Raw genomic sequence first — 23,613 nt, 5'->3', positions numbered from 1 at the left:
AACAGTGATTGAGAACTGTTCACTTGGAAGCCAGATGTTTTCATCAGCAAAAGTCATTGGCACCGAGGGACCAAGGAAATAGCCAGAGAGAAAACTGTGGCTGAAAACCAGTTTTAGGATACTGTTGTTTTCACTGACTTGGATTCATTATGTACATAGGCCAGAGTGACACATGTGCGTCACAATGCCCTAGCACCATGAGAACTGTAGAGCCAGCTTAAAAAGAGATCAGTGAAGGCCAAAAATCCTGCCGCCTGGTGAGAGGCTGCTCAGGGAGGTGGAAGAGGCAGGAAGCAAATCATGGCATGGAGCTCTCTGTACACAATCAGCCCCCAGGGTGTGCTGGCAATACCCCCTCCCCAAAGTTAACTACAGCTAGAGCTCTTCTCTGACCTCAGATGTTTTCCAAAACAAAATGAATGTTTTAGAACCTACAGAATATAAGCTAAGGTCTCTGCTGCTTTGCTTAAGGGACTGTTGGAATCCTTTTCAGAGCTTTCTAGCCTTGTTAGGACTGCTTGATCATTTATTACTGGCATGTGGGTGGACCTCTAACTCACAGCTGCTATTTCACAAACAGTAATAATATGGAGGTCACTTGGTGAAATGAAAACAACACTAGAGTTCCAGCTGTCTTCTGTCCAACTATAAAATGAGGATATCATGAGGGCAGTAAGAGGGCCTGGAATGTGTGGTGTGATTATTGTGGCTCTGTGGAGACTTCCCTCCTGTGTTTCAGGGTGATACTGACATGCTGTACCCTTTGGTCTTGCCTTCCATGTACCACAGGATCGATAAACAAATAAGCAGGTTTCGGAGATGGTTACCTAAGAAGCCAATGAGGCTGGACAAGGAGACACTGCCAGACCTGGAGGAGAATGACTGCTACACTGCCCCTTTCAGCCAGCAAAGGATCCATCAGTGAGTGTTCTGTGTTAAAGCCCCTGACTTACTAAGGATGTGTGCTGTGGTACAGCCTCACTCTGCACGCCTTTGATTCCTGGGCATGTGGAAGGAACAGCGTAGTGCCTTTCTCCCCTAAAAGTTCTGTGAGTGTTCATATCCCTTTTATTTCAGTCAGGGAAGATAATTGCTGTACCCAATAATCTTTGCATCTCAGTGACTTAAGAGGATACAATGCTTGCTCATGTGTGTGTTGAGTAAATGATCTCCACAGAGAGGCAGTGACCCAGGCTCCGTCAGTGTCATTGCTCTGCCAATCCCCTGTGCACAGAGCCCCCTGCAGGCTCATCCGCATCTAGCCAGCAGATGGGGAGTGGCCTATACCTTTTCCTATTGAAAAGAGGGTTTTTTGTTTTCTGGTTTTTGTTTTATCTTGGTTCACTTCTCAGTTCCCCTTTCTTCAGCAAGTCACTGGGTTGCCTTAGGAAAAATCACATCACCTGGCAGCCCTCTTGCTGACTCATCTGTCAGATGGTCTCAGAACAGTCATTTGTCACTTTTGACATGTGGGGAGGAAAAACAAGTTGGCTAAGTAACTGAGCTTGTGAGGAACTGCAGAAATGAAAGAGAATTTACTTGACGCTTCTGAGATGATAGAAGTGATGGCTGGATGCAGGGCAGGGCAGGCAGGAGGAGTGAAGAACCTGCCGTGTGCTAGAGACTGTAAACAAAAGGAAAAACACAGCCTCTCAGTGGGGGCAGAGAGCAGGTTGGCCCCGCCTCCCTTGTAACAAGCTCTCCTGCTCCAACAGTAGTGACAGCTTTAGTAAAAATGACTTATCTGAAGGAAAGAAAGGAGTGACAAAAAAAAAAAATTGCTGATTTTGTGGCAGTTGTCAAAAAGTTGCAGGCAGTGCAAGGTGGGGACATATTTCAGCCACAGAAAATCGGTTAATTTTTAAAGTAATAAAATCTGTGGAGCTCTGCAGGGCAAAGGGGAGAGGAAAAATCAAAGAATAGACATTCTGCATCAAAATGTATAATACTAAGAGCAGTCTAATTCAGGGGAAGCAACTCTGTACACCTCTGAAATAGCAGAGCTGATCCCCACAGGTCAGATGGAAGCCAACCCATCTGCAGTATGTGAACATGTGAAAGGATCATCGAAGCAAATATGAAATTCACAGACCAGCCTCAAAATCTCAGTTCAATCCTCCAGAGAAAATGGATGACTGGAAGGGATAGAATGTTAATTCAGAGATCAGGGTATTTTAAGAGAAACAAACAAAAAAACTGATGTGTTCCTAGTCTAAGCCACTATCATGTCTCTCTTGATCATCTTGGAAGTTTTTTAGACAACCAGTTGTTTTCCTCATTCTTCTGGAATGGAGTCTGGTTTACAGGCAGGTTTTCCCTGTGCTTCTCACCTGTTTGATAGAGTGCCTAGCACAGTGCATTTGGATGATGGATGGATTGATACATTGATAGATTGCTAAGGGGATGGATGGATGGATGGATGGATGGATGGACGGATGGATATATACATGGATGGGTATAGGAGTGGTTGTGTAAGTGCATAAACGAATAGAGGAATAAATGAAGTACATGGTATGCACTCTGGGGTTTTATTTCACTTCAAAGGGTGGATATATGGGATATAGGTAAATGGAAGAAAAAAATAATGGATTTATGGATAGATGGATGGATAAATGAGTGAAGTATATGATGTACTCTCTGGTATTTTGTTTCACTTCAAAGGGTTATAGGTATATGGAAGAGGAAGGCTTCCCACCTTCCCTCTTCATGCTGGTTATATTCCACAATGTTTTTGTTTTAGAACGATACTTCTCAGCATGATTCTCAAAGTCAGAAGCTTTTGAATACCCAGTAGAATTTCTAGGGACTAGAACTGGCAATCATATTTTTATAAGTATTTTTAAATATATAATAAATGAGGGATGATTGCATATGGATTAGGGATATTCAGCCATCCCTCTCACATATTTGAGAAGTCCTTTTTGACATCCTTTGGTATTAATTTGTCAAATAATTGATTTATTCAATAGTCACTAATTTAGTGTTCACTTCTTGCCAGGCACTGTCTGGGTAAAGAGGATATGAAGACAATACAGTCAGGATCCTGGCATAGTAAAGACACAGACTATCTTAAATAATTGTAAACAGTATGATGGGTTTGACTTAAGAAGGGGAATACTCAATTCTCCAGATTTGGAGGAATTTTGGTAAGTGATGAGGGTTGATCATAAAGCAGAGAGTGCTTGATATGGGTCTTGAAGGATAAGACTTGCCCAGGTAGGTAAGCGGGGAGAGGTATCCCAAGAGGAGACAGTAATGTGTGTATAAATGAACAAAGGCATGAAAGAGGGTGGAGTATTTTGAGGAACCACAAGCAGCCTTCTGTGAGTAAGAGCATAGGATATGAGGAGGACCTAGTGTTGTTTGAAAAAAGGGAGTGATCAGTGGAAGATGAGGTATCAAGACAGGAGAACCAAGGAAGAGAAAGCAGAGGACAGCTGGAATTAAGCAACCTGAAGAACCAGACCTCAGTGGGACCAAGAGAATAGAGGCAGTTCTATATGCACATAAAAGGTGAAAAATTAAATAAGTGTCTTGAATATTATAGTTGGTGAGAATTTATTTCTCTTTGAAAATTGTCATGACACATGGATAACATCCCTCTGATGGGTATGTAGAAGTATGACTTGAAGAATGCCGTCAAATTGGAAACAGCTGTTTGTACAATTAGAAAAGAATTCCCTAAGGATGCTTTGAGAGTGACATTAATGGATTTAAATTAATCAGAAGTAGCTGGTTAATTAGCTCTGGGAATTATAACATGATATTCCTGCTTTCCACATAGAGTCCAAAATCCCATGTGACTTCTTAGTTTCCCAGAATGTTTCATATTGTGTGTTTGTCTTGGAATATAAGATGATAATAGAAATTTAAGTGTGTTGGTTAGGGGGTGAGGAGGGAGGAGGGCATCGAAGTTTAGGAAGTGTTTCATCAGAGATATTTCCCACTGGAAAACCTTCCAAGATTTTCCAGCCTCCACCCCCACTTCTGGTTGAGGTGTACTCATCTATGTTTTAGTAATATTTTTCTTTTCCTTAATCAATAGTACTACCTATTTTAATTGCTTTCTCCAAAACTAGAGACTCCTTGAAAGACTATGCCTGTCTCACCCATTTTTAAATCCCATAGTAAGTGCTGAATAATGATTTTTTAAATGAAAAAATAAATGCATAGATAGAAACAAAAGTAGGAGAATCATGTGAGTAAAGAATAAAGGTGATATGAAGTTAGCTGACTGCACACTCATCTCAAACCAAATCCAAGGTATCTTCTTTTCAAATGTAGCCTACCTCCCTTGTTCCCTGTCTCAGTAAACTGCACTAATATTTGTCCAGTTGCTGAAACTGGTGTCTGGAAGCTATTCTAGACACCTCTCTCATCTCTACTTCCCACAAGTTATAGATCTCCACGGATTGATGGTTTTACATCCTAAATGGCTTTATAGTTCAGCAACTTCTACCCATCTTTGTCACTGTTATTTCACTTCTGAAATCCAGAAATAATATAACAGGTCTCCTGGGTTGTACTCTGGTCACCGCCAATCCATTCTCTCAAGTGCATTCTACATGGTGTCTTCAAAATGTGCATCTAATCATGTCACTTCACTCTCTTTAGAAACTTTAGAATAGGCCAGGCACAGTGGCTCAGGCCTGTAAGTCCCGCACTTAGGGAGACTGAAGAGGGCAAATCACAAGGTCAGAAGTTCAAGACCAGCCTAGCCAACGTGGTGAAAAAATTAGCTGGGCATAGTGTACTACTAAAAGTACAAAAAATTAGCTGGGCGTAGTGGCAGGCACCTGTAATTCCAGCTACTCAGGAAACTGAGGCAGGAGAATCCCTTGAACCCAGGAGGCAAAGGTTGCAGTGAGCCGAAATCACGCCACTGTACTCTAGCCCAGGTGACAGAGTGAGAATTCATCTTAAAAAAAAAAAAGATAGACGCCAGAATTATTGCTATGACTTACAAGCCCTCAAATGCCTAGCGGCACTGCAATCTCCTCTTCAGCCTCATCTGCCTTTCTTGCCTCCTACCCATCATTTGTTATGATCCAGACACATGCAGCCTCTCTCAGCTCTTTGGATGTACTCTGCCTCAGGACATTTGCACATGTTGTTTCCTCTCCTGGAATTCTTTTTCAATTCCTTCCTTCTTCACCTAGTATGCTCTTATTTATCCTTCAGAACTCAGCTCCAAAGACTTCCCCTATGGAAGCCTCCCCTGACCCTCTCCCTCCCCACCAATCCTTCCAAAGATTGGGTCTCTATTCTGTACTGTTTTAGTTAATGTTTCCCAGATAACATTTTTTTTTACAGTAGAAATGCTATGATTATTTGAGTAGCATATGATTAATGCCTGTCTCTCTAGGAAAACTGTGCTTTGTGGAAAGATAGGCCATATCTGTTTTTGCCCATGATTGTATCTCCAATACCTAACACAATACCTAGCATAAAATAGGCACACAATACTAGTCTACTAAATGAAGGAATGAGGATTGAAGCAATAGAGACAGCACAGAATAATCTAATTGTAAACCTTTATTCTTTAACTGCATTGTACAACAATATTAAAGTTGAGAATCGATTAAAAAACAAATAGCCTGCCAGTCACAGTGTCTCACAACTGTAATCCCAGCACTTTGGGAGGCTGAGGTGAGAGGATCACTTGAGCTCAGGTATTCAAGACTAGCCTAGGCAACATAGTGACACCCGTCTTTACAAAAATTGAAAATTAGCAGGGTGTGGTTGTACATGCCTGTAGTCCCAGCTACTTGGGAGGTTGATCCCAGGAGGTTGAGGCCACAGTGAGCCATAATTGTGCCACCATACTCCAACCTGGGCAGCAGAACAAGACCCTGTCTCTCAAAACTAACAAACAAGCAAGCAAACAAACAAATAGCCTAGCATTCTGTTTGAAAATACATCTGTATTTAAAAAGAAAAAGCAAACTGTGAGTGTACAAGTCAACATACAAATGCTACTTGGTCATTTTATATGGTTTTCCTAAGGTGGATATACAGGTAGAAAAACTCTTATTGTATGCCAGACACTATTCTAAGAACTTTAATACTCAAACAACACTTTGAGGGCTGAAGTATTATTATTACTACCAATTTATGGATGAGAAAAGTGAGAGACAAAGTGGTTAAAAAAGCTGCTATAGGTCGTACACCTAGGCTAGGCCACCTGTCTAAACAACCCCCAAATATCAGCAGTTGAACAGTATAGAAGTTTAGTTGTTCACAGCACTATCTAGTATGGGTCACTCTGGGGAAAGGCGGCATGTGTCTCTGATTCATGTAGTCATTCAGTTACCTAGACTACTGTTATCTTGCTATTCTGCCATCCCCTAAATCCCTTACGGACAAGGAAAAAGAGAAATAAGTAATCTTTTAGGAAATTTTTATGGGCCAGGCCTAAGAGTGATATACAGCACTTTCACATGAGTTTAGTCATGTAGTAATTCTGGGATAACTAGTCTACCTGTATGCCCAGAAGAAAAACAAAGAAACAGGTTTGCCAAATAAATAGTTGCAATTGGTCTGAGGGATAGAGCAGGAATTCAAGTTCGGACAGGGAGGCTCTAGGTCTCACACTCAGAAGCACTAGGCTCTATTGCAAGATTTCTCAGCTTCAGCACTAATGGCACTGGGGCTGAATGACTGCTGTAGGGAAGAGTACTGCATTGTAGGATACTAAGCAGCATCCTTAGCCTCTGTAGCCACTAGATGCTAGTAGCATCCCCCAACCATCTAGTTGTAGGAAAATCAAAAATGTTTCCAGACATTGCCAGATGTCCCCTGGTGGTAGTGGTAGGATAGGTACAAAAATCACACCCCTTCAATCCCCCCACCTTGAAAATCATGGCTCTACTGTCTTTCATCACATGATACCTTTCAGGCAGAGCCACCCATTCTCTGTGATAAATTAAACTCTATTTGAATCTGATGACTGTGACAGCCAAGGCCATTTAAGAATTAATTTATTCCTCTTCGCCTCCATGCCTGTGAATGTTGCCCTGCTTAAGTATCATTGCCCTTCATTCTTAAAATGGGTGTAGCAATGACACCCTTGAGGCAATTACTTTCTAAGGTCAATACCCATAATAAAGGTTTTCTGCTGATAGACAGAAAAAAGGAAATTTGCAAAAAGAATTATGTTACTTTTTATAATAGATACACAGGACATTCTTTCAAGAAATAGATCAGTTCTAATTATCTTTCAGAAAAATGTGCTAGATATAGAAAAATGTTCTTCCCTGCATTTTCTGTATTTTTATCATTACCATTATTTTATTTTTATAAACACCCATAAAAAGCAAGATTAAATTAAATATTGACCACTTTTTAAGAGAAGAATATGAAATTTATGCTATGCTATGTGTGCATATGTTTAAATATATATTTATTCATCTACATACTCCATGCCAGTTATTGTTCTGGGTGTTTGGAGATCAACAGTAAACAAAAAGGCAAAGATTCCTGCCCTCCTAGAGCTTACATCTTAGCTGGGTGCAACTGATAATAAATTAAAAACCAGTGGCTGTCAATGAGGGGTGATTTGGCACCATCTAGGCAAATTTTTGGTTGTCACAACTTAGGAGAGGATATTGCCACTGGTGTCTAATGGGAAGCATCTAGAGATGCTGCTACACATTCCATAGTGCACCCAATAGCTCCCCACAAGAAAAAAGTTATCCAGCCTCAAAAGTCACTCGTAGTGTGCTGAGGTAAACATTTTTTGAAGTCAACTTAAAAGCAAATGAAAAGGGGACAAATGCTACGGGAACAGAAAAAGAGGGCAGGGTGAGGGGAACGGGGAGTACTACCTGGGGGTGGGGGTGCAGGTTGTATTTCTAAAAGACAATGTTTATATTCCTCAAGGTAGGCCTCCTATAGAAGGTGTGATTGGGAGAAAAAAAAAAAAAACTTGCAGCAGTTGAGAAGGACTGAGAGTTTCAAGAGGGGAACAGAAAACAAAACAAAGGCCCTAATCGGGGAGAAGCTCTGATCACATGTTTGAGGAAGAGAACAAAGACTCTGTGGTTGCAGCAGAAATATCAAAAAGGACAACAGTAGTGATGAGTTGGAGGCCTGGGAGGGAGTCTGATCCTGTACGGCCTATGGGCTTTTACAGGGAATGATATGGTCTAACTTAACTTTTGACGGTGTCATTCTGACTGCTCTGGCAACTGCAGTCATCCATGTGAAACATGATGCATTTATATTTTTTCAAGTTTCTATTTTTCAAAATCAATAATGAAAACACATGCCACATAGAACTCAGCATTGACCCATTTCTTTGCAAAGCTTTTGTGTTGTACACAAAATGTTTTAACTTGTATCCTGTGTATGTATGAAACAGATATTATTGAAAGACCCCTTGAAATAAAGTGTGCCTATAAAAGGCACAGATTTTATGTGAAATAAAGCCACATACCTTTAGACTCCTATTTTCATCTCCTACTAGACTGAGGGCAGGAGCTACGTGCCTGGGAGCAAGGGGTACCCAGGGAATGTTTGTGAGACCAAAGAGAACAGGAAAGGAACAAGGCAGAGTTGGCATGATTGCTACTGCCGAGGGACAGAGCCAGGGCTCTGGAGCCAGGTTCTCTAATCTTGATGCAGCATCTCAAAAATGTAGAATATTTACGTGAGAAGTGAAAAATATGGTCAACCAGCCAGTCAGTTGTGGTTTCCATGTCTAACTTGAACTTTCCCTTGACTTAAGTCTGTTTTGGCCTTAGTTCTGCTAACTGATAATCTATATTCTCTATCAAACATTTTATGGCCATTCAATTCTGTTGTCAGGATTCACATCTGATCCCAAGGTATTTAATTCATGTATCACATTTTTAAATTTATGTGTAGTATATTTAATCATGTGTAGTATACAAAATGGACATTATAAAAAGACTACTTGACATAAAATTTGCTTGCATGCCTTTTCCCACTTCTATGCTGTGAGCTAAGGTGTAACAAAAAAGTCTAGAGAATAACCAAACAACACAGCTCTTCGTGCCTAAGAAAAAGCAATCGGCTGGGTGCGGCAGCTCACACCTGTAATCCCAGCACTTTGGGAGGCTGAGGCGGGTGAATCACAAGGTCAGGAGTTCGAGGCCAGCCTGGCCAATATGTGAAACTCTGTCTCTACTAAAAATACAAAAATTAGCCTGGTGTGGTGGCAAGCACCTGTAATCCCAGCTACTTGGGAAAATGAGGCAGGAGAAGTGCTTGAACCCAGGAGTTAGAGGTTGCTGTGAGCCAAGATTGTACCACTGCACTCCAGCCTGGGCAACAGAACAAGACTCTGTTTCAAAAAAAGAAAAAGAAAAAGCACTAACAATGGAAATGTTGGTGCTGGGGTCATGGAGGGTTTGTAAGAATGGGAAAATGTTGGCCTGGCACAGTGGCTTACAGCTATAATCCCAGCACTTTGGGAGGCAGAGGTGGGTGGATCACCTGAGGTCAGGAGTTTGAGACCAGCCTGCCAACATGGTGAAACTTGGTCTTTACTAAAAACACAAAACATTAGGTGGGTGTGGGAGTGGATGTGGTGGTGGATGCCTGTAATCTCAGCCACTCGGAGGCTGAGGCAGGAGAATCTCTTGAACCCAGGAGGCAGAGGTTGCAGTGAGCTGAGATTATGCCACTGCACTCCAGCCTGGGCAACAAGAGTGAAACTCTGTCTCAAAAAAAAGAAAAAAGAAAAGGAAAAAAAAAAAAAAGGAAAAAGTTACTGGAGGGACAGCAAGTGGGAGGTTTTCTGTAACATCCCTTTGATTGTCTTCTTATCTTTTGACTTCGTTCTCAGCAGAAAAGGCAGCAAGTTGAAACTAGTAGCAACAGTCAAACAATGGTAGAAACAAAGGCAGCAATAAAAATGACAGCATCAACTGTTTACTAACAACTCCTTCATTCAGGGTTACACCATAGGTATATTACATGTCTGTGAGGCTACGGGTAGAATGATGATGGTCAGAGAGGCTGAGTGGCTTGTTCATGGTTGCTCTGGTCACTGTTAGATGAGTAAACAGAAAGGAATGTCTTTTCTCCATAGTGCCACTATCCCCTGTAGGTGCCACATAAATGGAGCTTAAAAACAAATCTTCAGCTCCCTTACCCCAGGGATAAGCCTATGTGAATGTGAAGACATCTGATTTCCTTTGGAATTTATTGTTAAAGCATTTGAGATGTATTAAATAGAGAGATGAAATAAAGTGGTAAAATACAGTTGAATATAAGAGTAGACATTCAAGTTCAGAAAAAAAGTAGGCTCAGATTTGCAGGCCTCAGTGGCCTATGTATCTATAATGGTTGACAAATAAACCAGAATATTGGGCTTTACATCAAAGGGACAAAGCAGAAGGGAGAAACATAGTAACTCACATGATTCTGATTGTCAAAGAGGAAGAAAACCAATACCATAGGTAATGGGGTGCTTTTTGACTCAAATAAAATTCTTGCACAGGGTTATTGGAGTGGACAGTGAAATGGTGATATGGTGGACAAGATCTCCAGTAACCTCCTTATCACAGATGCCTTGCAGGACTTTTCTGAAGGCTGTTTCTGGTAGTCCCATCAGCATGGTCACCACTTTCTGTGAGAATTTAGGCAAGGTATCTCAGCAAAATACTGAAGTATACCTGTGATTTTTAATACTGAGTGTCAACATGATTGGATTGAAGGATGCAAAGTATTAATCCTGGTTGTGTCTGTGAGGATGTTGCCAAAGGAGGTTAACATTTGAGTCAGTGGGCTGGGGAACACAGACCCACCCTCAATCTAAGTGGGCACCATCTAATCACCTATCAGTGAATATAAAGCAGGCAGAAAAAACATGAAAAGGCGAGACTGTTCTAGTCTCCCAGCCTACATCTCTCTCCCGTGCTGGATTCTTCTTCCCCTCGAACATCAGACTCCAAGTTCTTCAGTCTTGGGACTTGGACTGGTTTCCTTGCTCCTCGGCTTGCAGATGGCCTATTGTGGGACCTTGTGATCATGTGAGTAAATACTTAATAAACTTCCTTTTATATATCTTTCTATTTATCTTATTAGTTCCAGCCCTCTAGAGAACCCTGACTAATACAATACCCAAACTAATCTAGTTGTCTTTGTTGTTTGAACTATATTCTTTAAAACTTCAAGTTGAAAACTGATCAAAATGTAAATAACATCACATTCTAGTTGAAAATGTTTCCATTTTTGATAAACAATAGAAGCTATCCAGTGGGTACACACCTCTATAGGTCAATGCATGAAGCCTTTGGTCATGTTATATGTTATCACGAGAGCTAGGCCTACAGGCTGCCCACCAGCAGTGATTGTATGGCCATCTAAACATCAGACCCCACAGAAACCTCTCTCACACTAGCCATCTATGGAAACTCAGGTTGTCAGTATTAGAGTCAGTCATTCCAGGAGGCCTCTCTCAAAATTCCCTTTCAGAAAACGTCATTTCAATAGAACCATGTGAAATTTATTGTGGGAATATGGTAGCTAACATTCATATGATGCTTACTGGGTTCCAAGTACTTCACAGTTATAAACTCATTTAGTCCTATGAGTAAGGTATAGTCATTATCTCCGTTCTTACAGAGGAGGAAACTGAGGCACAGAAAGTTTAAGTAACTTATCCAAGGTCAAACAGTTGGTAAGTGGTAGGGCTTGGATTTCAAGGCCAGGCATTCTGGCCCCGGTCTTATCTTTTTTAACATAGCATGTTAGTTTTCGGTGGCTGATATAACAAATTATCACTGATTTAATTGCTTAAAACAACAAAATTTATCATCTTACAATTCTTTTTGTCTAGGGTGCAACACAGGTCACACTGAGCTAATTAAGGTGTGTCAAGGCTGCACTCCTTTCTGGAGGAGAATATCTTTGCCTTTTCTAACTTCTAGAAGCTACTGCATTCCTTAGCCCATGGCTTCTTCCTTTATCTTTAAAGGCAGCAATGGTAGTTGAGTCTTTGTCACATCACATCACTCTGACTTTGCTTCTGTCCTCACATCTTCTTCTTCTCTGATTCTTCTTCTCTCCTCTTCCATTTTTAGGGACCCTTGTGGTTACATTTTACCTATTTGAATAATCCAGGCAACTTCCCTGTCTTAAGGTCAGCTGATTAGTGATTTAATTGCATCTTCATCATTAACTCCTCTTTGCCATATCACTTAGCATTCTGGGGATGAGGATGTCGATGTCTTTGGAGGGCCATGATATTTCCTATCACAGCTGTACAAATTTGCCAATGCAAAAAGTGCCAAGGGTTGGGACAGAGGAGAGGAAAGTTTTGATGGGGGAAAAAAAAGGAAAGAAGAGAGACAGGGAGAGAGGAAGGTGGCAATAGGATTGGGGGACATTAAATTAAATGACATATGTAAGAGACGTAAGGGCCTGGCACAGTGGCTCACACCTGTAATCCCAGTATTTTGGGAGGCCAATGCAGGCAGATCACTTTTGGTCAGGAGTCTGAGACCAGCCTGGCCAACATTGCAAAACCTTGTCTCTACTAAAAATACAAAAAAAAAAAAAATGCTTAGCCAGGCATGGTGGTGTACACCTGTAGTTCCAGCTACTTGGGAGGCTGAGGCAGGAGAATCGCTTAAACCAGGGAGGCAGAGGTTGCAGTGAGCCTAGATGAGATTGTGTCACTGTACTCCAGTCTGGGTGACAGAGCGAGACTCATCTCAAGGAAAAAAAAAAAAAAAAAAAAAAGACTTAGTCTGGTACCTGGCACATAGAAAGCACTCAACAAATCAACAAATGATAGCTATCGTTATCATTATTACCACAAACCAGCATATACTGAGAATCCTGGGAAGAATCTCTGCAGAGTTGCAATTGGTGTGTAAAGGGAAAGTTTGAGGTGACAGAGACTCATTTTGCAGAGGCTCATATCTGACCTGAATTGGAATTGCTTTACTTTTAAACTAAATGTTACCCAATGTTCCAACTATTTTGCCATTTGCCATTTTCTGTTTCAGTAACACATGACTATTTGCTTTTAAGCTCTCTCGGCATAGATATCTGAAGATAGTGATTCTTCTAGCATGTGGCTTTTGCTGTATTTTTGTTGCAAAGACTGAGAGTTTTTCTGTTGTTTTCATCAATCTAAAATCTTTAGAGAATCCTTCAGGCAGGGGTACCAAGATTGATTTAGGTAGGATTAAGTTTCTTTTAGTGCCTCGATGACTTAAAGCAGTCTCTGAACGCTTGTTTTATGGCAGTTACTTATTCTGCATTAGGATCCTCTATATTCAGGTTGTTTTTATTGATCCACAGAGTCAGGGGAAACATATCTATGTTCTGGAAAGTCTTACACTGAAATGAAAATGAAAAAAGCCACACACCTTGAGATTTGTGCTTCTCAAGATTATGCGGCTGCTTATAAGTAGGACATAATTTAATGACTTTAATTAAAGGGACAAAGAGGTCACCTAGTCAGGTGGGAAAAGCATACCTCTGGGTGTCTGGAGGCCCAGTAGTTAGTTGGGTCTGTTATCTTAATATTTGTGAGAACATCTGTGAATAAGTCACTTGGAAATATTTTATTGCATTTTTCTATCTGTAAATACATAGTTGTTTTTCTGCTTATCAGTTCATTCATTTAACAAACTCTCAGTGCCTATTATGTGCCACGTATTGTACTATAGTAGAAAACATTTACAATATGTTTATGTATATTTATGTGCCTGCATATTTTTATTTACAATTTTAACTTCAGTATGTTAAGTTTGATAGTCAAGAGGCTATTTTCCTCATCAGAATGGTAAAAGGCAATTTAAAACACCTAGAGGAAAGGGAAAGGGTTGTTAAATTTAGATACAGTAAAATAAGGAAGGGTCAACCTAAGGAGGAAGGAAGGGAACTAGGATCACATCTTTGCTATAGTATATGTATGTAGTCACACTGTGCCTTACGTCTTAGGAAACAGCAGTGGTGAGAAGAGACAAGGAAGAGCAGAGGTGAGGAAACCCTAGTGCCTCGTAGGCAGGTAGACACTCTGGTGCCTCATTGGTCAGTATTCTGCACCAGGCTCTGCACTGTGTACCCTCCACATTATCTCTTTCGACCCTTGCAACAACCCTGAAGTATAGTTTTACAGAAGGAGGCACATAGACTCAGAAACATTAAATACTTTATCCAGAATTACCCAGTAACAAATAGACTTGGAGTTGGAACCTAAATCTGTCTCATTGCAAACCCATGCTCCTTCCATAATACAATAGCTAACATATATTGACTGCCCACTAGATACTGGGCTACCTGGGAGACTACTGGTATTGTTTTTTCTGTTTAAAGATGGAGAAACAGAACACAGAGAGGTAAGTCACCTACCTGAGTTACACAGTTGGTAGAAGCAGAAAACCAACCTGAGCAGCTGGGGGAGGGCCATTTCTGGGCCCACTTCTGACTCACATCCAGGAGTGGCTCTAGGGAGAAGGAGTTGGTAAACTTGTAGCCTGGGAAGACAGTAGTTGATTTGAGTAACCACTAATTCAAGAACAAGTGTCAGAAATGTCTTTATCTGTGGGCATAAACCTGATTCTTCTTACTTGCCACTTTCCTCACCCCTGATACAACACCCACACCATCAGTTTGGTGTTCCCCACTCTAGATGAGTGATTTCACCACCGCATGTTGGCCAGCCTGGATGCTGCCATCTTCCTTGCCACTCACCATCACCACCAAATCCTTTTGGTCCTCCTCCTTTCTAACCTCACTGCATTGCCTTAGTGGAAGCAACCACTTACATGAACAGTTACGACAGTCTCTTCAACTCCTCTGTCTTTCCACACTCCCAAGTATGCCTACCTCTCTTATCTCACAGGACATTTGCAAGACTGCAACCACTGGTTCCTACAGTACCTGTACAGAGTTAGAAGGAGGACACCCTTCCTCTAGGAATATTCATAGCCCATAGATTGGCAAGTAGAATATGGGCAGGGTCAACCCTTCCTCATGCCCTTGGCTGTGCCCCTGCAGGAGTGAATAATGCACAGTAGTTCCACATGTAGTTACATTGCTGCCTTCTTTAACACTTTTAATGATTCCCCAGGGCCTTTGGGATGACGCTTAAATTCCTTCACATGGCATGCAAAACTGCATTTTTAGCTTCTTCCCTTCTTTCCCCAGCCTTTGGGGCTGGTGCTCCTGCAGCATGGGAATCGAAGTGACCTAAATATTCCATGGCTATTTTTCCTTCTTCCCAACGTGTGCTCTCTTTTCTGTCACTCTCTGATAAAATCTGGTTCTTCCCTCAGTAATGAGTTCAGGTGTCATCTATTTATGAAGCATCTTATGTCTCATGCAGACAGCATTAGACTTCTGGGCCCATTGGCCTCTGTAAATGCTTTAAGTATGGCACTATTATATCACAGTTACTTGTTTTCATGACTGTATTCTACACAAAGCCCAATTCAGCAGCCAAAAGTAATTAGAAGGGAATCACTAAGTTTCTCAAAGGACACGAAAGGAAACCATGTCCTCAGCATCCATTTAATATCATCCTTTCCTCTCCTTCCCTACTCAGATGCCATCCTCCTCCTCCTGTTGACAAAAGCATTCCTCCTTTGCCCCAGCTGTACAGTTTTTCTTTCCTCTTTCTGTATTGCTCTCCTCCCCACAAATCTCACCCCTCTCTCCCATCACTTTATTTTATGGATTGCCACAGCTTCTCCATCAGGAAAAAAGAAAATGCTCATCCTCTTTAGGAGAAGCCATAAATTACAGTATTGTCATCGTTAGGTTAGAAACTGTGTCTGCCAAGTTATGCTGGGTTCTGCCACAATAACAACCCTCAAATCTCAGTGGCCTATGCAGAGGTTTATTTATGGCTCACATAACATATTAGCAGCAGGTCAACTGAGGCTCTGCCTCACATGGTTCCTTTATCATGGGATCTGGACTGAAGAAGCAGTCTGCACCTAAGACATGCATTCTCGTGGCAGAAGGAAAAGTAATGAATGCCACAACACACATTGACTTTTGAAGTTTCTGCTCAGATGTGGCATATATCACTTCTCCTCACACTCCACGTGCCAAAACAAGCCTTATGACGAAGCATAGTATCAGTGGGGTAGGGAATTATACTCTTTCTCCAGGCAGAGGGAGTGTTAGTAATGTGGTAATGAGTAGAGATATTTTTTCAAAGCAGCAAATTGGGACTAATGAGACAATATGCTCAGGAACACCTCATATTGTTTTGTTTTGTCACATTTATATGGCACATCATCAGTCTGTGAGCTTACAGGGCTCAGATGATGTCTTATACTTTTTTTAAATAATTGACACATAATTACCCATATTTATATAGGAGGAATAAGGTCTGGTGATTTGTTGCATAGCAGGATGACTAGAATTAACAATGATGTATTGTATATTTCAAAATATCTAGAAGAGAAGTTTTTGAATATGCTAATTAGAAAGAAATAGTATTTTTTTTTTTGGAACACCTAGCATATTTTTAGAAAAGGAGTTTTCCATGCAAATTAACAAAGACCTAGGAAGAAGAGAGAAAATCTCTGTAGGGTAGAAAACACACTTGAAACTGGAATATTTAAAAATTCCAAATCAAAATCCCATCTTTATACCTGGGTGATATTCCTATCAGATTACCAAGCAGGATAGGTAGATGGCTGCTTCTGTGGTGTGTAGTTTCTCAGAGAAGGAGTTCTCCTCTCCAAAGAATGTTTCCTTTTCTAGATCCCAGTACCACTCAGTTCCATGCAGGAAAACTGAAACCTGGCAGTTATTTTAACAAAAAGGTTACTATGGGGAAGTGAAGAACGACAGTGTTGCAAAGGAAACCCCGAAGTCATGCAGGTAACTGCAGGAAGTGAAGCAGCTACTGCCTCTAGAGTTGCGGGAGCAAAATGAAGAGGCTGGGGTTATTGGAACCAAGACACTCAGGGAGGCCCTGTGGAGCTGAGCCTCGGACTCCTGAGGAGGAGATTCTACCCTTGTGGTGCTGGGCCCTCAAGGGTGTGGGGCAAAGGAGTGAGCCTAGTTTAGGGGAGTGTTGTTTTTAAGCTGGAAACGAACCAGCTGCCATTGTGAGGCTGGAGGGTCATTGCTGACAGGAACAGGCAGGCAAACAAGAAGGACCAAGGCCCTTTAACCTGTTCTCCCATCCAGTCTCCCTCTCATGCCCTGTACTGACAGAGCATGTCACAGAGACAGACAGCAATGCAAAAATGTAGTTTGCAAGGTCTCTGCTCTGGCATTGCATTATAGAAAAGAATAAAGGAGGGGAAATCAGAGATAACTTAATAGACAGACACTCCTTAATATCTGGAATTATACAAATTGAACTTTAATCCGTAGGCTAAAGTAATCCTCAAAATAAAAATGTCCCTTGGAAAGATGAAAATTTTAATGTCATTCTTTATTGATACCCCATTATGAATAGTTTTTTGAAAATAAGAGGAAGATATACATGAGGTATTTTGGCTGTAGTGGGGCAGATAGAGGATGCCACAAAGATGATAGAGAGCCAAAAAGGAGCAGTGAAAACGGGGGATCATGGAAGATAAATTTTACCAACTTCCAAATTTTACAGATGCTTGGCAGAGTTTCTAGGACTTTGCTGCTCACAGCATTATAAATGAACAGCAGGGATGGAGATGGATCTGTCCATTTGGTCATCAACGCTCAGAACAACTCAGCTCATATAAAAAATGAGACTCATGTCTAGGATCAGACTAAGATGGTAGCCATGGGTGAGTCACTGAATAATAAACCTATGCAGTGACAATTGCCCAGGTAATTCAAGCAAAACCTTACTATTGACTGAATTACAATTGTACCCTAATTAGTGAAAAGCTGAGAGCTTAGCTTATTCTAAATTGGATTTTTCTGGTCTGAGGATTAAGTAGGAAACATTTCCAAACTTGTTTTATAGATCTTTATAAAATGATTTTTCCTTTATTCTAGCTCACTTTTGAGTGACAAATAAAACTGATATCTAATAAATTTGAATATTGCATTGTTTTCATGTTGAGTGTCTATTTCAGTTCAGTCTGCATCAAATACCAGTTCTGTGACAAGCACTGTGTAGAGCTGGCCAGAGATGAATGCATCATTTTCTGACCTTAAGGATTAATGGTTGAGCTCACTCAAGCTCTGGTTGGAAACACAGGGCCTGGGTGCCAAATCCCAGCTCTGTAACTTGTAAGGAGTATGATTCTGAGCTTCAATTTCTTCATCTGTAAGTTGAAAATAAAAAAAAATCCATATAATATTGTGAAAATTAACAACACAGTATATCAGTGCTTATACTATATGTTTGATAAAGTTATTTTATTTTTATTGATAATGTTGGTGGAACCTTATATACAAACAGATAATTTTAGTATAGAAGAATTCTGTAAATAATGATTTTCATGGTCTAGTCTTAAAGATAGATAGTTTAAGATTGGTAGGAAGTTTTCTCAATTCTAGTATATTACTTTTTTCTCCTCTTTTCTATAGCATCCTTTCTCCTCTCTTTTTCCCTATCATTTCCTTTTTTTTTTTTAATCTCCTCCTCTTCTTCCAGAATTATCCAGATTTCTGCCCACCTCTCCAGTTCTTTTACTTGTGTATACCTAGCCACTGTCAAAGCTACTGTTTGGCCTACTAGGTCTTACCAATAGGTCTTCAACCTCTGGCTCAATTAATTTATATCCTTTTGATAGACAACTGACTCTTTAAAATATTTATTGATGTAACCAATGATTCAGCAGCCTTTTCTACTGTAATAACATGGTAATGCTTACTTATAACACATACTCCCTCATGTTTTCCTGTTCCTGCAGAAAGTACGTTAGAATACCTGGGAGTAAAAAGATCCTATTATAAAGATACCTTAAGTCCATTCTAATCTATTTTTTTAAATCATTCCCAAATGTTGGCATTCTAATGATCATTAGTGTCAAATTAGTTGCAAAATACCTCACCATTTTGTTGCATTAGGAAGTTATGACACGTGGGTGAATAAGACCCCAAAATTTGACTATTGCTTCTTTCCTAAGACCTGTCTTATTGTACATGTACCCTTTGACCCGGTGATGCCCTTCCTAAAGTATATACTTCATCAAAATACTTGCACATGTTCATTGTACAAAATATTCACTAGAGAATTGTTTATAATAAGAAAACCTTTATAAACACACTAAGTATCCCCTAGCAAATCAATGAGCCAGTCAATTGTAGTGTCCCATACAGTAGACTTTTGAGCAGCAGGAAACATGATGGACTAGCACTCCTTGTATGAACATGAATGAACCTCAATGCTGAGCAAGCAAAGCAACTTACAGAAGGATAATTATAGCATGATACCATTTCTATGAAGTTTAAAAATATACAATGCTGTATTTTTAGGAATACCTGCATGTTGTGGATTATAAAACATTCCTGTTAGCAGTTACTTCTAAGGGAGGGGAATGCAATTAAAAAGGACACAGGGAAACTTCAATTCTATCTGCAAACTTTTGTTTCTTAAGTTTGTTAATGGGTATATAGGTGTTTGATATTATTCACCAGTGCATTTTTGTATGTTTAAACATATTTTATTAAAAGAAAAAGATGCTCACAAGATCGTATTTCAAAATAGCAAGAACTTATGTGCTGGGGGCCTGTTTAAACTGTGAGAGTCAGTAATCTTATAAAAAGTAACAAACTGGGCAACATGGCTCATGACTCTAATCCCAGCACTTTGAGAGGCCATGGTAGATGAAACAGCCGAGGTCAAGAAGTCGAGACCAGCCTAGCCAACATGACAAAACCCTGTCTCTACTAAAAATAAAAAAAATTAGCTGGGTGTGATGGCATGCACCATAGGCCCAGCTACTTGGGAGACTGAAGCAGAATTGCTTAAACCTGAGAGGCCAAGGTTGCAGTGAGCCAAGATTGCACCACTGTACTCCAGCCTGAGCAACAGAGTAAGACTCCATCTCAAAACATACAAAGAAAAATGAAAAAAGGTGACAAATAGGTAATAATAAAAATCATAAAACTACTATTTATGAGCATGATGTGTACATAACCACACTGCATGTTGTATCTCTTAATCCTCAGACATACTCTGGAGTGGGTATTATGGTTGCCATCATTTAAAAGGTAAGAATCCTCTAAGGCTTAGAGATGTTACTTTTCGAAATTCAAATAGTGCTTGGCAGAACCAAGAATCTAACCCAGGTTTGTTTTTTCTTTAACCAACAAAATATATATTATTGTATTCCTTCAAGATCTTGTCATTCTAACCAGTAAGAGATAAGCTAGCTGTGTTATTTCAGAGGGAAAAAAGTGACCAAGGACTCAGAATTTTGTTTTTGTTTCATTTAGAGATAAGGGGTTGTTCTGTCACTCAGCCTGGAGCACAGCTGCATGATCATAATTTACTGCATCCTTGAACTGCTGGGCTCAAGGAGTCCTCCCACTTCAGTCTCCCAGGTAGCTGGGACTATAATAAGTATGTGCCACCACACCCAGCTCGAGTTTCTAAAAAAATATATTGCAAGCTGCCAACATGTTTTCAATATCTTTGGCTCACAAAAAGTAAATTCTATCTATGAAGCAACTTCTTTCAATAAAAGTCCACCTTCAAGCTGGAATATCAGCATTTGTCAGTCTAATCTAGTGCATTTTAGGGCACTGAGCCCTAAAAGCAATAAGGATCACTATGAAGATTCTAACTTTATTTCTTTTTTTTTTCTAACTTTATTTCAACATGGATGTTTGATTTTTGAAAATAATTCAATTTTTAAAACCTTTAGTTAGCTTTGTCAAATACATTATTCCAAAGGGTTCCTTCCTTCCTTTTTTTCCTACCACCTTATAGTATCTTTGTCAAATATATTATTAGTCATGTATGCATTTTAAATAGTCCTACAGGGTTTTTTTTGAAAAACAGCAATCCCATGGCCCCCAACCCTTTATATTTGCCTCTTCCAAAAAGCAGCCCCTTTTAACCCTTTTACCTGTTTTTTTTTTTTTTTGCAATTAACACCTCATATCTAAATAAATTATTTTATTAGTGCTTTGGTGTTTTTCAGTTATAACAGAATCCATTGACTTCCCCCTATGAATTTGTTGTTTATTCATTCTCTACATTCTTACCTCAGTACATACCTATTCCTTATCTTTTCAATGTAGTTATATCACAATTTAATTTCATTATTATAATGTATATCACTGTTTACATAATGACTATACAAATGCTACCCAGAGATAAGTCATATAGTACAATATGAATCATTTTCCTTTTTTGTGTTATTTTTGCCTGAACTAGAGTAACTCATTCTCTTGATTTTTAATTTTCAATGTTTTTATTTACTTATTACTAATTCCATCTTACATTCTGCCAGTTGTTTGGCAGAGTTTATCTAAGTTGTCTAAATTTCAAGATGTTCTGATGCATCAGATATATAATCAATTTCATCTTCCTGAGAAAAGCCTTCTGACAAGTTCCAATCTGAACTCTTACCTTCCACTCCTGGTACATATAATCATCCTGGTACCTTCCTTTACCAATATCCTTCCTAGGATTCTGTTTTTCTTTCACTTTTGTGGCATCTTCTGTTTCCTGTATATCATTTCTTTTTGTATATCACTTTTTTTTGTTGTTTTTGAGATAGTGTCTTGCTCTGTCACCCAGGCTGGAGTGCAGTGGCATGATCTTGGCTCACTGCAACCTCCACCTCCCAGGTTCAAGCAATTCCCCTGCCTCAGCCTCCTGAATAGCTGTGATTACAAGCACGTGCCACCATGCCTGGATAAATTTTGTATTTTTAGTAGAGACAGGGTTTCACCATGTTGGTCAGGATGGTCTCAAACTCCTGACCTCATGATCCACCCGCCTCAGCCTCCCAAAGTGCCGGGATTACAGATGTGAGCCACTGCACCAGACCTTCTTACACTTTTTAAAATTGAACCCTCATTTTGGATTATCTAGTGACTTCCTAATAAGATTACATGAATGATATTATTTTTGCAATCATGCATACTGTTATGGGTCAAATTGTGTCCTTCTAAAATCCACATGTTAATATCCTCACCCCCAGTATCTCAGAATGTGACCTTATTTGGTGATAGGTCTTTAAAGAGGTGATTATATTAAAATGAAATTATTGGGATGGGCCCTAATCCATTATGACTGGTGCTGTTTTATAAGAAAAAAATTAAAACACAGACATACAGAGAAGATCATGTGAAGACACATAGAGAAAACAGCTATCTACAAGTCAAGGAGAGAAAATTTAGAAAAAAACTCTTCTGACAGCTTGATCTTGGACTTTCAGCTTCCAGAACTGTGAGAAAACAAATTTCTGGTGTATGAGCCACTCAGGGTATGGTATTTTATTATGACAGCCCAAGCAATGAAGTATATGTTCATTATATCACACTCATTATGATAGCTGTGCTAGGTATAGAATTCTGTATAAAACCAAAATCTGTTTTCCTCACAATTTTTAAGTTCTTGATTCTTTAACTTCTAAAATTTAATATTCAGTATTCCTGCTGAAAACTTCAAAAACATTCCAATTCCTAATTCTCTGTGTGTAACTTTTCTCTTCTGTGGAACCCGGTGTAATTGTCTCTTCGGCGTCAGTGTTCTAAAATGTCATAGGAATGTATCTTGATATGAGTCTATGTTTATTTATATTGTTGGATGCTCAGTGAACCCCTTCAATCTGTATACTCTTGCCTTTTAGTTCAGAAAAATCTTCTTGAATAATTCTTGAATGTTTTATTTGATTTATTCTTTTTTTTTTTTTTTTTTTTTGTCTTTCTGGAATTTCTGTTTTTCAGTTATTGGACTTCCTGGGCTGATCCTCTAATGTCCTTATCTTCATCTTTTCTTGATAATCTATATCTTTTTGCTCTGGGAGGATTCTTCAAGTTATTTTCTGGACCTTCACCCTACTTTTGTAGGTCACTTCATGCCCCAGTTCTAAAACTTTATGGGATTTTGTAGTATAAATATTGTTCTTGGGTTTTCCCCAGAGCTGATTTAGAATTCAGTTTTTTTCTGGTTTTCTAAGTCTGTTACCACATATCTGTCTGCTAGGCACGTTCCAACGTTGATGCTGTTGTTTTGTGCTATCTTTGTTCTTTGAGAGTTCCTACCATTATTTAAACATACACACCCACCATGCATGTTACTACTATCATTTTCATGGTATTTTGAAAGACACAGAAAAATAGTATGCAAATGTTTAATTTTCCGTCTATACTTGGAAGCCTCAAGAATAAGTGTTTCTTAATTTGTATTTAACACTTAAATAACAAGGATGATATCATGAAGTACAATGAGAAATGTCCATTTGAATAAGAAAAATGATTCACAATCCTTTATATTTCACTATCCTGTCACCCTGATATAAAAAAGAGACTTGAAAATCTTTACCAAATAGTCAGAACTTTCAGTCTATTTGGCCTGACAGTCTTCTCATCTTTTTACTCATAAAAAGTCTACTCAAGATTAGAAGTTAGTTATTGTGCTGCAGTTGCTGAAGGCCCAGAAAACTCTCAAAATAGGCCTTGTCACATAAAAAATTAATTGGTTGCTTTGTTCCTACTTAGATTTTCATTAATTTGAGGACATAATGTAAGTGACAGTTAACTGTATCAC

At 39.5% G+C, this 23,613-nt stretch overlaps 1 protein-coding gene across 7 annotated transcripts in view; it reads left to right on the top strand.

The window, feature by feature from the left end:
• The window catches only part of ANO4 (anoctamin 4), a 390,977-nt gene that overhangs the window by 262,858 nt on the left and 104,506 nt on the right, over window positions 1-23,613 (top strand). For all 7 annotated transcript variants that reach the window (XM_074402350.1, XM_010340214.3, XM_074402349.1 and 4 more), the window contains one exon: window positions 790-921. In XM_074402350.1, the coding sequence (XP_074258451.1) occupies window positions 790-921 (132 nt within the window). The remainder of the gene's footprint in view (window positions 1-789; window positions 922-23,613) is intronic.

Source organism: Saimiri boliviensis, chromosome 7, assembly GCF_048565385.1.
Source record: "Saimiri boliviensis isolate mSaiBol1 chromosome 7, mSaiBol1.pri, whole genome shotgun sequence".
Classification (NCBI taxonomy): domain Eukaryota; kingdom Metazoa; phylum Chordata; class Mammalia; order Primates; family Cebidae; genus Saimiri; species Saimiri boliviensis.
The sequence above is the reverse complement of the archived record's forward strand: the minus strand, read 5'-3'. Positions and strand labels throughout refer to the sequence as shown.